At 39.4% G+C, this 13,378-nt stretch overlaps 2 protein-coding genes across 2 annotated transcripts; both read left to right on the forward strand.

The window, feature by feature from the left end:
• The first annotated feature begins 2,051 nt into the window (after positions 1–2,051).
• Positions 2,052–5,218, forward strand: LOC141907682 (allene oxide synthase-lipoxygenase protein-like). Its single transcript, XM_074797407.1, has 6 exons — positions 2,052–2,109; positions 2,255–2,360; positions 3,050–3,141; positions 3,560–3,733; positions 4,358–4,521; positions 5,038–5,218. The coding sequence occupies exons 4-6, from the start codon at positions 3,629–3,631 to the stop codon at positions 5,150–5,152; spliced, it is 384 nt and encodes a 127-aa protein (XP_074653508.1). The 5' UTR covers positions 2,052–2,109; positions 2,255–2,360; positions 3,050–3,141; positions 3,560–3,628; the 3' UTR covers positions 5,153–5,218.
• Positions 5,219–10,260: 5,042 nt separating this feature from the next.
• Positions 10,261–12,975, forward strand: LOC141907805 (uncharacterized). Its single transcript, XM_074797546.1, has one exon. It carries the CDS (start codon positions 10,261–10,263, stop codon positions 12,832–12,834), a length of 2,574 nt encoding a protein of 857 aa, XP_074653647.1. The 3' UTR covers positions 12,835–12,975.
• Positions 12,976–13,378: the final 403 nt, after the last annotated feature.

Below are 13,378 nucleotides of genomic sequence, written 5' to 3' on the forward strand. Positions count from 1 at the left end.
ATCACGAATGCATGACAAACTATTTCGCTCTCATTAAGTCTTCCTATTCTTGCAGATCACATTCGAAAAAAAATGATGAGCCTCGACGATGAAATCGCTTTAGAAAAGCTTGGTACTCATAGTATACCCATCAAAGAATACTTCGAAAGTCTTACAAATGAGTAAGCAATTTGAAAAATACTGATCTTAACGAACTCTGGAAATAATATGAACTAATGACATATGAATTTATTTCATTCGCAGAACGTCAAGAAAACGATCATTTGAAGATGTTGGTCATGCCGAATAATTCATTGATCGATCAATGACAGCCGACATTTTTGTTGTGTATCAAGTTTATCATATTGACTGGGCTTGCCCCCTCTTATTAATAAAAGTTATTTTCGTATTGCAATTCATAATTCATTGCATTCAAATTCGTCTTTAAACCGCGATTGATACGGCCAAATTAACAATTGATTAAAGCATCAACGAGTTCAGCCGTATAACTTGATTTTCGTTGGCTGATTTTAGAATAGTCTCAACGAATCGGCTTAGGTAGCTCTGTATTCACCGTCTCCAGAGTTTCACCATAGTGTGGAATGTGGACCATCCTCACTTGCCATGGTTTGATTACCGCCTGTTGAAGCTCACTCAATACAAACCCTGGCCAAAATTCACTGACCTATTACACCGACCACGAAATCCTGGGCGGACAGGTTCCAGGTCAGCGCCCAACAGTCTATATATCTAGCCAATCAGATGCGTGGTATTCATAGAGAAAACGTCATGTGCCTTAAAACATCTGATAGGCTAGATATATAGACTGGTGGGCGTTGAGCGGGAACCTGTCCGCCCAAGAAATCGTGGGTGATGTAATAGACCAATAAAGGGTTTGTAGCCAGGGTTTGTGTTGGAGTATATATTGTTTTATAGTTTTTGAAAACTGATATATGTAACATCAGGCAGCATGAAATTCATTCCTTATTAATTGATATATACATATTAATTCTTTTTACTTTAGGTTTCACCCATTTGCTGATGGAGGGTGCGGCTATTTGTAGTCACAGGAATATATCACCGTCACATCCTGTATTCAAACTATTGGCTCCACATTTTCTAAACATCATGGCCATCAACAGGTAAAATAACCAGTATCAGCCTACATTCAACGCCATGTTATCATCAATATAAACCGAAATCGTTAAACAAATAACAAGAGCCCAGGTCCACAGTTCTGAGTATAGATTTGATACAGAGTTAACTTAAATCATCATCGAAAATGAACGTGTTTTAACTCAGAGTTGACTTGAACTAACAACTTTTGGACATGAATCAATCAGTTTTTTATCATCATCAGGGCCGTATCAATAAGGGTCAACCTTCGAGAAATTTATGGAAAAGTGCCCTTTTTGCAAATATTATTGTTATATCCTATAGAACTGCTCTTTCTGGGACCTCGCCAAATGCAACCATGTGTAACATGAAAGGTCCGCCATTAATTTTTTGTTTCAATCTGTATTTCAATTTGTATTGAGTAATATTTTGCTTGGTTTATCTCACACAGTTTGGCGTTGGAGAGATTGGTCAGTCCTGGAGGTTGGATTGACAAAACTATGACGTCTGGAGCTAGCGGTTTATTTGATATCGTAGTCAAAGCGTAAGTTTATCGACTTAGAAACCAGCCTCGAATTATAGAGCTGATGACTTCGGATTTCTTGCGTCACTTCGTGAACTCTTCCTTCAAGTGTTTCCCATGCTCTTCGGAACAAGACCAGTATAAGATAGAATTAGATGCGCTAGAACGTGGTGTCAGTAGTCCTCCAGTGGTACTAGACCGAATGATGGAGAGAGACTGGTTAAGATTCATTTAAAAGCCCCTAAACTTAATCGAAAACTTAAACTTAATCCTATACATAGCTTAGAGCCCTTCCTAGCGTAAAACTAAGTTCTTAGTTGTATAAACATATAGACTTCAAGAACGGTATGGAGCGATATTCGATCGAACTGTTCAATCAAATTCACAATTGATAATATCTTAAGGTTTTTTCTTTTTACCACTTTTTAAGTTGGAAGGATTGGAGACTCGACTTAGACGGAACGTTACCGAATGAACTGAAAAATCGCCAAGTAAGTACACCGACACTGACTAGTCGCACACCGTCGCTTACGATCACCACGCGGTCGAAATAAGTGCATATCTGAAACCGATTGGAATACGCAGCGAGGCCCGTACCCACATCTAATCACCTGATTGTTTTTTCTTACTAACCAGGTCAACGATGCGAAGTATCTCCCTAACTATCATTATCGTGACGATGCGCTGTTGTGCTACGACGCCATCGAATCATACGTTACAGAAATCATCGATATTTACTACGGTACGTAAAACGATATAATGCGAAACGATGATACCAAGTACGGTACCGAGTTCTCCGGTAGATTGAGTCGAGGTGTTAAGTACCTCAAATAACTCTTATCGGCAGTTCATATTATTGAGCGATCTAGTTTTCTAACTACCAATTCCGTGTCTCAAACTGCGCATGCGCGTAGGCGCTGTGCATAAAAAATATCAGTGAGATGAAATGGTAGTTAGAAAAGCTCGTTCTCCACATTGACATAATACGCGTATTTATTTCTACAAATATGTAATATCACATTAGTAACTTCTGTCTTCATATCTCCCCCTATTGATTGAATTTCTATTTGTGTGTTTTCTGGAAATGCTGTGTTTTCTCTCAAAATCCCGTAATACGAGTTCGAGTGTAAAAGCAGCAAAGATTATTGATTTCCCGTTGAATTAATGATAATGATAATGATAATTATAACGATAACGATAACGATTTATAATGATGATGATAATGATAATAGCAATAGCAATAGCAATAGCAATAGCAATAGCAATAGCAATAGCAATAGCAATAATAATAACAATAACAATAACAATAACAATAGCAATAATAATTTTATCTCCACAATAAATAACAACTTGTCATATAGAGATATGCGAGAATATACAAATATGAAATATTTTAACATAATGTGTTTATAATTGTTTAAATTTCATCAGATTGAGACGATACGTTGAAACAAGATGAAGAGATACAGAACTGGGCGTGTGAGTTGTGTAAATCGGTGGCGGCTGGAGGCTGCGGGATTAAGGTTTGTTTGTAATTCATGTGATAATGTATACTTTACGATGGGCGACTATTTTGGCAATTGGCCAACGATACGTCGCTTCGTGCAAACAGCAATGTAATATCTAGATACATGACCGATGCACACGGTGAAAAAAAGTGCCGAAATACGAAACGGTAAAATGCGTTTATGAGTTTCGGTGATTCAGTTTGTTTAGCGTTCTAAGAAGAAAATTATTTCGAGAAAGAAAAATATTTTTCACCTTGTCACCTCCGAGGCTCTGTAGATTGACGACGATATAGAATTTTAATGCTGTTTTTGGGCAGAATTTCCGGCGTTAGATCCAAATCTCAAGAGCACTTTAAAAAACCGCTTTCCGTGTGCGCTAGGCAGCTTAACCATTTTTTTAATCGAACATATTTATTTTATTCTTCATTTACAGGGTGTGCCGGGTGATGGTCGTCTTGAAAACAAAACCGACCTGATATCGATATGCACATCGATAATATACATGTCAAGCGTGGGCCACGCCGCGGCGAATTTTAATCAGTATGAAGATTATGCGTTTCCCCCGAACTATCCGGCTTGCCTTCACGGTAAACCACCTAACAATAAGGTAATATATAGCAAATCTAATGGTAGTTTGTAGACGTATTGGCTTACCAACCGATAAAACTATTTATGTTCAAATATGTTGTTTGAATACTTCTAATGAAACGGTCATTTTGAGTTATAATGGCAGATTTATCTAAAATACAGCTGTTTTCTCATCTGAATGACTCCGTTGTCACGTTTCTGTATTTTCAATATTTCAAACGTCGCTTGTCCCAGTCGTTGTGCTTCTTCAGCAGAATGAAAGGCACTCTTTCTAAAATAAACATTTTCTGAAGTAGTAGATTAACCGAAAAAGATACCAGACAAAATTGTTCCTTGAGTTCAAGTCTATTCCGTGAAAATGAAAAGATTAACATTCATTTTGTTATAATGCTAAGGAGTTGTCTTTCAGGACTCAGTTCCACAGTTGTTAGTTAAAGTTAACTCTGAGTTAGAATTAGTTCAATTTCAATGTTTTGACTCTGAATCTTGTTTTGAATTGAAATTGTTTTGAATCAAATCTTAACTCACAACTGTGGAACTGGTTCCAGATATGAACATTTCACTTTTACTTATATTAAAATCACTCACGTTTCGTTTTCTTCGTGTAAGTTTAATTTCCCCTCTCTCTCTCCGCTAAAAATAGGACGAGTTGACCGAGCTGGATATCGTTAAGATTATACCGACCAAAGAACAAACTCTCGATACGATGGTCGTGACGAAGATTCTCAGCAACCGCGCTACGCAGGCGCTGGGGGAATTCGAAGTCACCTACGCCCACGATCCGAAAGCACTGGACGCAATCACAAGGCAAGTACTAGTTTCTGTTCGCCAAACTCTCCATTTCCATTTCATCTTAAAATTGGGGCCGCCGGTCTCCTCACATGTTCTCACGGTCTAAACCGATATAATCTATTAGAATGACATAGACGTAAATATGCCAAATAAGGCTAAAAAATTATACCTCGATTCTTAAGAGCTGAACCGGTCGGCTGGGTCTGCCTTATTTAGCAGGGAGGGGGCAATTTTCAGAAAGTGCTCACTGCATATATTATTACTGATATAAAACTGTCCTTTTTGGGTTTCTCTCTGCCCCCATCAAAATAGATATCATCATAAAAAATGATCGATATTTAGAAACAATCTTAAGCATGCAAATATCAAAACTAGTATGCTGATTTAGAAATTGTCTAGGTTCTGTAATTGAAATCGCTTGAAATATGTTTGACGTCCTGTATCAAGTTATTGCGTTAGTGAAATATTGCGAAATGTCAGACACGGATTTCTGCACGTATTTCAATTATATTGTGTATTCTATTTTTTCAGATTCAAGGAGAACCTTAAATCGATCAGCGCAACAATCAAAAACAAGAACTCAACTCGCGAAATGGAATACACGATTTTAGATCCAGCAGAAATTCCCAATTCTATCAGTATTTAATCACATCCATAACTGTTAAACAATGTTCTTTGAAAGCGCTACAATAGGGAAGTTTCCAGTTTCCAGGCGCCATTTTGAGGCGGTCCCGCGGGTGCCGCATTGTTGGAAAGATTTTTTAAACTAAAACCTTTAGCGCGATTCAATGTAGTCCATCCCTCTTTTCCTTCAAAAACTTAATTTATCTTTTCTAGGCGCCTTCCTTTAAGTGACGCACATATTTTCTAAACTGTAACTGTATCCGATTGTTGCAGCCGAGAAAAAAAAAATAAACACCATCAGAAAATATAAATTGTCACCTTTCTATCGATACATGACTTAAATTTTTGAGGCAAAAGAGGGATGGACTACAATGAATCGCACTAAAGGTCTTTTTTAAAAAATGTGAAAATCTTTCCAACAATGCGGGAACCGTGGGACCGCCTCAAAATGGCGCCTGGAAACTGGAAACTTCCCTATTCATGCTGGTGGTGGATTAACGAGAATGTATAGTGCTAGGGGACGAAAGATCTCGCAATATTTTGATTCATAGATAGAAATATCCTCATGAATGAATATAATGCCATTGCGTAATTCGTTTAAAGTTTCAATACTTGATTTTACCGAAACTGTATCAGTTGCAAACAATTTTTTTTTAGTGTTGTTGAATAACGATTGAATTGAATTCACTTCTAGTTTCGATTCAATGCATGTCGTCAATATCGTATCACTCATTGAGTCATCGTGAATATTCGATGTCCTCGTTGATTTAAGTTAAAGAAAATAAATAGCATGTCGTTTACTGTAACCGGCTGGTTGTTGTTGTATCGGCAGGCTGGCTGGGGAACTAGCATTTACACCAGCGGTACAGGATTCCATCCATCACGAACAACAAGGCACTTAAACCTTATATGTACAATCTCTATTGCATCCCGGAATGAGAATGATTATAATAACTTTACACAGTCTTTATATACAGAATCATTAGTATAATGTGAAAACTAGGTGTCAGACAAGTTGTAGACATCAGGACTCACAAACTAACCCGTAGTGACACATGTATGAGAGACATTAATTAATTATTGATGAGCACTGACTATAGCTAATTACTATGAAAACATATTGAATAATGTCACATGTTTATTACGATTAAGCACATATTAATACAATATTCATAAGTTATTTACATTATTAATATTATTATTATTATTGTTAAGCATTTCCATGTAGTGAGAGATATGAAATATTATGAACCATTCGATATGAAATTGTAGATATATATGATTATTGAATATGCAACTTATATCAGGGTGACAATACTAGTGTTCGCGCTTTTTCTTCGGTAGAAAACATCGCTTTCAGTTGATTCCGAAATCGACGCCTCGAAGTGCAATAGATGATGAAATTACGAGAGGCTACGATCATTCTGATTAGATTTCGAACTAGGTTCAATATCGAGTACGAGGAGCTTTTACCAATCCGCGTTCCGTTCAGAGCTAGAATACAACTGGTGATTGCTGCACTCAAAAAAGGCCTTTTCTTTAAATGAAAACATGAAATAAGAACTAACGGTACTGCTTAAGAAGTTTGAATATTCGTAAAAATAAATTCGTATGGCTATAGCAATAAAAACCGACTAATTCCAAGTGCTAGTCAGGCACATCTTTACGGGTTTTAGCAAAAATGCCGATCCCGGCTTAAAATCATTTTGAGCATCGATCGAAAAAAATCACCCGTCGGTGACGCATAAACACGGTGGCTGATTGGCGACATGTCAATATTTTTTTCATCATCCTCCACGAAAACGGGCAAAAACAATTCAAACTGCGCAAAAACGAAATATTTTGTTCTTGCGCGTTTAAAAAGTTTGTTTTTGCGCGGTAAAAGTTCGTTTTTGTGCATTTGAGAGACGCGGTGGCCGCGTGGTTTAAGCCGCCGGTCTTAGCCGCCGGTCGTTAGTTCTCGTTCAAAATTTACACGCGCTTCCGAACTCAAATGATTCGAGGCAAAATTGCAGGAAAAATAAGTATAAAATCACGTCTGAGATGAACTTTTCACATCGTATTTACGTATTCATATTTCGGATAATTTTGCTGACAACACGGATTTAATCGTCTGACCGTCTCGGTTCGCGCTACGTGATTAACGCATTCATCAGATGGTAGTAATATTTCACAGGAGTTTGTTTGAATGCGGCGTCATTGTAATCATCACCCGCGTGACTGTCTCCGCTAATTTCAAACGCGTTCGATTCATTTCAATTTTCATTATCTTTTCGTTCATTGTCTTTTCGTGTCGGTTTCTCGTTTCATGCGAACATGGTATCTTATTGTATAGACAACGAACGGTCACGATATCCGACGCATAAATAACAGGTATCTTAACTACCGGTTTTCATTTACGAGTCGCGATCGAGTTGTGCGTCATTTTCATCCGGTTGAGATGTTGTTCCAATCCTTCGTAAATCGATTAGTTCTTCTGATGATTTGTACTACTGGTAAGTCGAATTCGACTGTATATCGTTAGACTCTTACAGGGAAAAGATTAGATTTAGAAATGTGTAGGCCTAGATATTTACCACGTTCACGTTATACTATGTCTGTCTACTACCAAAAATACGAGGAAAAATGTACAACTTATTTCCTGAAAAACTGGGCCCAGTTGCACAGTCGTGACTTAAGTCCAAAAGTGGTCTTAAGATTTAAATCTTATAACTGGTCTTAAATTGTTAGATTGGCTATAGAGCTAAGTTGGTCTTAGACTGGTCTTAAATCTAAGTCATGACTATGCGACCGGCCCCTGGGGTTTTTCAATAGGCTATCATTTAATTGTCCGAATAGCTACATGCGTAATATTGGTATCAATTGAACCAGAAGATTCTGAACTAAGCGTTGACTTTTGTTTTGTATTAATTGAAACAGCAATTTTTGTATAGAGCTTAAATGAAAAAGTGTTCTTTTAGACTTTTTACTTGTAAGATTCACAAGCATTTCACCGGGCTCTCAATTCCGTGGCAGCGCTGCTAGATGTCAGCACTATAGTTTTGTTCCAAATATGGCTTATTCTTGGCATAAGTCCAGAATATACCACATGGCTCTTTATGTATTTTTGCTACTGCACTGGCAGACTGGACCGAGCGTTCGCTATAGCGAAAAATTTGTTAAGGCTAAAATAGTCATACTTTGTTTCTCCGTCCGATGAGCCTAAAAGTTGACCCGGCCGGCCGCCTATATACTCTGTACATAACTTTTTTTTACATCACGATTAAGCTTACAAAAACAGATTGGGCAGTTACCCGGAGGTTGCGGGGAAACGAGGTATCATTTTGATGATAATTATTGAAATTTATCAAAATGAAATAAGAGTCACGAAGTTCATTCAATCGCAAAATAAATGCCATAATTCATAATTGCAACTGTTATTTTGAAACCCTAATATTGATGACGTATTGCACATCGACTCACACAGAACCCCTCATTTAACGCGTTCTAGGTATCAATGTATAATATTAAACAATATTGTAACGGTTTTTACGGCGTAAAAAAGTCAATTCAAACGCCAGTGAAATTGCATTTTGTTATTTCACATGGTACGATTAGGCCCTATTTGATTACTGGAGTACGCATTTTTATTTTCTTGGAAAAAAATTGAAGTATTGAAGATGAAATATTTCAAACAAGATTTTATGGAACAGGCGTTTGATAATGGCCGGGAACAGAGAAAGAAATACAGGTTTTTTTTCAAATTTCTTCATCGAAAAATAAGCCGGAAACATCGAGAAATTTTTGCGCTCAATTATCATAAAGACGCGAAGGGGGACAGAAAAACAAATTTCAATATTCTCTCAGTATTTGTTTGGGATATTTAAACAATCCAAGTAACTAAACAGTAAAATAGTAACGTACGGTTCAAGTCATGTGTGACGTCACCGTTTGGAGCGAAGGGCTAGGGAAAATTGCAACTTTATTGAATTTGAGTTGTATTTAAAAAAATTCGTCTGAAAACAATTCTTAAAACCATCATTCAGAACAAGACCAAGTTCCTGCAAATTCATACGATAATCAAATTCCAAGGGTAAACAGCCCCGTAATTTGCACCGCTTTTTAACAGCAAGCGTCAATTTTTTTTTTTTTGAAACGGGACAAAAAAGCGCGACTTAACACTAACAAATGTCTACGGTCTTACGCTATGCTGGTGCTGGTGTGATTGGAAAGAATAATCGTCGTCAGGAAACATGCCTAATTAATTCAATTTCAAAGAACAACTGCGATAGGTTCTAAGAATATTTCATTACATCCATTACCTGACCACGATTACGATTTCGATAAATTTCCACCAAACACACGTCACACTTCAGCATATCGGTAATAGATAGATTGTCACACTCGTCTGTCTTAACAGATGACGCGAGGCGTTTTGTAATTCTTGCAATTCGATGAACTCCGATGCGATTTCGTAAACGTTCTCCTTACAGAAGGATATGATACCTGGAAGGAAATAATATCGGAGAGTGACCAACTGAAATCTTAGTACAGCAGCGTTTGTTGTAGACCGAGACAACATGAAAGACTAAATTCTACGGCGTAATTTCAAACTTGTGTGCATTTCTCATTATATATATATATATATATATATATATATATATATATATATATATATATATATATATATATATATATATATATATATATATATATATATATATATATCAGTTGGTCACTCTCCGATATTATTTCCTTCCAGGTATCATATCCTTCTGTAAGGAAAACGCTGCGCGAATGGTTTTACTTCATACCAATGACTTTTGATTCTTTTTTTTTGTGGCGTGTGGTCGGCGATGGGCGAGCAGGAATTTGACTGAAATATCTCACGCTCTGTTATATCACTGCTAGATCGACTTGGATCGATGTTTTTTAGCATAGCTTCATTTTATGCAGACTCCATACAAATGTGGCTTCCTGTTTTGACTTCTACCGAAGTTTTAGGCCATTTTCTGAGTGTCGGTTTCTTTAATGAAACGCTGTGTTGTAAATTGATTCTCAATGCGCTTTGTGTTTTATCGAAACAAAACTAAATGTAAATCGATTATTTCAGATAATTTCATCGTGTCCCAACGATTTCCCGAAACTAAAATGCCGAATAGCCGGTTTCCAGAATCGGGTCACTCACGCGGGATGCCTGAACGTAATATTCCCGGAAAAGGCGTCACCAAAAACGACCAACTGATCGCCGATTACAAACCAGCATCAGCGGATACGGATAAAGATGGCGATTTAGTTCGTGTTTGTCCAGTCATAGGTTGTTCGGCTGATTTATGTATTTGCGAACTGTTCAACAACTGTTGCAACCTGATTGGAAAGTGCGTTGTCAGAAGCGATGCGGACGAATCGAGACTAAACAGGATGAGGCGACAAACTCGATGGACCGACTGTACATATGGAATCGGAGACGAGACGTATCGGTCAAGAGGTTTCATAGCGATCAGTCGGTGCCCGATCGATTTCGACTTGAATTCAGACGCGCGTCGCTATTGCGAATCGCCGTCCAGTAATCTTGCCACCACGATCCCTGTCTACATCGAAGACTGGCTTCCGTTTAAGAATATGTATTGCGCAATGTGTCACGGGTTCAACGATACTCAATACAAACCGGCTAGACTCCTACTGCAGTGCATAAACACCACAAGAATTGATGACGTCATCATGAGCATGCGCAACTCGTCTCTAAGCGACGATGCCGCGAAAGTTCGGCTGCCCGAAGATTGTCGTTTGTCCTTCGAACATCGCGGGGGAGGTCGGATGGAACTGCTACCGTGCACGCGCAGTAGCGTAGCCATGACGTCACGGTGCGACGAGTCAGCCGATCGGGACTTGAGGTCTAAATGCGGACGGGTTTTTAACCCGATATCAGCTGTAGTCGGCGGACGAGTGAAAACATATCGTAATTATTACTGTATGAAATGTGAACTGAGTGACAGCGTTTTAAACGAATCGAACGTCGTTTGTAACTACGACTTAACCGGGCAGAAGACATTCGGTTTGAACATTTTACTCGATTTCAGTCTGACGAACGGCGTTGAATTTCGAACCGCCGGAATGCCGGTAATCTCGTGGGCGCCGAAAGAATTTTTCTGCTCGGAAACGAACGAAATATTCGACCAGGAGACGCGTAGATGTCGCCGATACGGCTGTTTACGGGGATATCGACTACAGGGTAACGACGAAGACAACGCCGTCTGTCGGCTTGACGAGAACGAATGGCCTAAGATATCAGTTCGCGTTCACTTCTCTTTTTTTATCGCATTCAACGAAACGCAACGATTAGGTATGGACAAATTTCTATACGGATTGTGGTACTTTAACGTCGGTGGCTGCGGCGATACGAAAAAATCGAAGATAACAGAAATAGGTAATATCTCATCTATACTCAATGATTCATCGTTGTACAGGCGCCAATTCACGCTGAGCAACCACGAAGAATTCCTCGGTGACGTCACAATAGAATCAATCGCGCGCGAATACGAGTCGTTGATCACGTGTCAGTTCGGTAAAGATGGCAGCCGGGTGACCGTTTCCGGGTACGATTTGTCGACCACGAGTTTGACGAAGAATACTCGCTGTGACGTCATCGATCCTGAGCCCGCCGTAGAAAACGATACGAGCCTTTCCAGTAGTAGCCCGGTACTAGCCCAGTCGAACCCGCATTTTAAATATTACAGAATTTTTCAAATTTCCAGTGACCGCGGAAAAACTCGAATAGTTAAATCGAGTAAATGTTCCACTAAAATCAACGATTGCGTGAGAGTGTATTCTAGTACAGGAGTCATGGTTTGCAGACGACACAACGATTTGAAATTCAAAATAACGGCTAGTTCGTTATTTTCCGATCGTGATTTCCTGATTACCTTCACCTGTAGCTGTCTGTCTATCGTAAGTCTCCTAATAACGGTCGTAATCTATTTGAGTATTCCCGATATGCGAACTCTTCCCGGTAAACTCATCATCAATCTCTGCGTAACTCTCGCCGTGGCTCAAACTCTTCATATTTCCAGCCTGGTCGGCGTTGATAATCGATTACTTTGCGTTTCAATGGCCGCTGTTAAACACTACATTTGGATGGTCGTTTTCGCTTCGATGGCCGCTGTTTCTGTTCACATGTTCGTTACCTTTTCTACCATTCGTAAACTGGTCGATTCTCCTAAGTTGTTACTGTATTATCTGTTATCCGTCTGGCTCGCTCCGTTCCTCATTGTCGGGCCCTGTATCGTCCTACACAGCACCGATACCACTCAGTACTCCGGTACGGTTTACGGTAGCCCCGTTACTTGTTGGTTTAGTTCCAGTTTCGCCCTATTGATGGCGTTCGTTCTACCGATCGGTATTATCGATCTGGTCAGTATAATTCTATTCGTAGTTACAGTTTATCACATTCTACGGTCGTTTTCTGCGATGTCAAATTCTTCATCAAACGCCAACCGGAACAGGGCGACAGCTTTCATTTTCTACCGGATGGCTTTGGTGACCGGGGTCACGTGGTTGGTCGGGTTCGTAGCGTCGTTCGTAAATAACGATTATCTCTGGTATTTCTTTAATTTGTTGAATTCGTCTCAAGGTTTTCTAGTTTTCTTGGCATTCATCGTCAACACACGGGTATTAAATATGTGTCGAGCGAAACTAAGCCAATCCACCAAAACGACAAACGAATAAACGAAAATATCTACGTGTGAGATACGGTAAGGTGGCGCCACTGGTGCTTTGGTCGATGACTCTTCGTCGAGATCAAGTTTTGTTAAGTCGCGGTCAGAAGTTGAGCAGCATCACTCGACAGAGATTCGCAAAATATTTATTTAGTAGTCTTAATTTAGTCAAATATGGTCATTCACATCTATATACGTATGTATTCAAATATAGATGGTGTACATGTGTAATCCCCGGTAGTTATCTTGTATACCGATCGTACCAGACCCGATCGTACCAGACCCGATCGTACCAGACCCGATCGTACCAGACCCGATCGTACCAGACCCGATCGTACCAGACCCGATCGTACCAGACCCGATCGTACCAGACCCGATCGTACCAGACCCGATCGTACCAGATCCGATCGTACCAGACCCGATCGTACCAGACCCGATCGTACCAGACCCGATCGTACCAGACCCGATCGTACCAGACCCGATCGTACCAGACCCGATCGTACCAGACCCGATCGTACCAGACCCGATCGTACCAGACCCGATCGTACCAGACC

Source organism: Tubulanus polymorphus, chromosome 6, assembly GCF_964204645.1.
Source record: "Tubulanus polymorphus chromosome 6, tnTubPoly1.2, whole genome shotgun sequence".
Classification (NCBI taxonomy): Eukaryota; Metazoa; Nemertea; class Palaeonemertea; order Tubulaniformes; family Tubulanidae; genus Tubulanus; species Tubulanus polymorphus.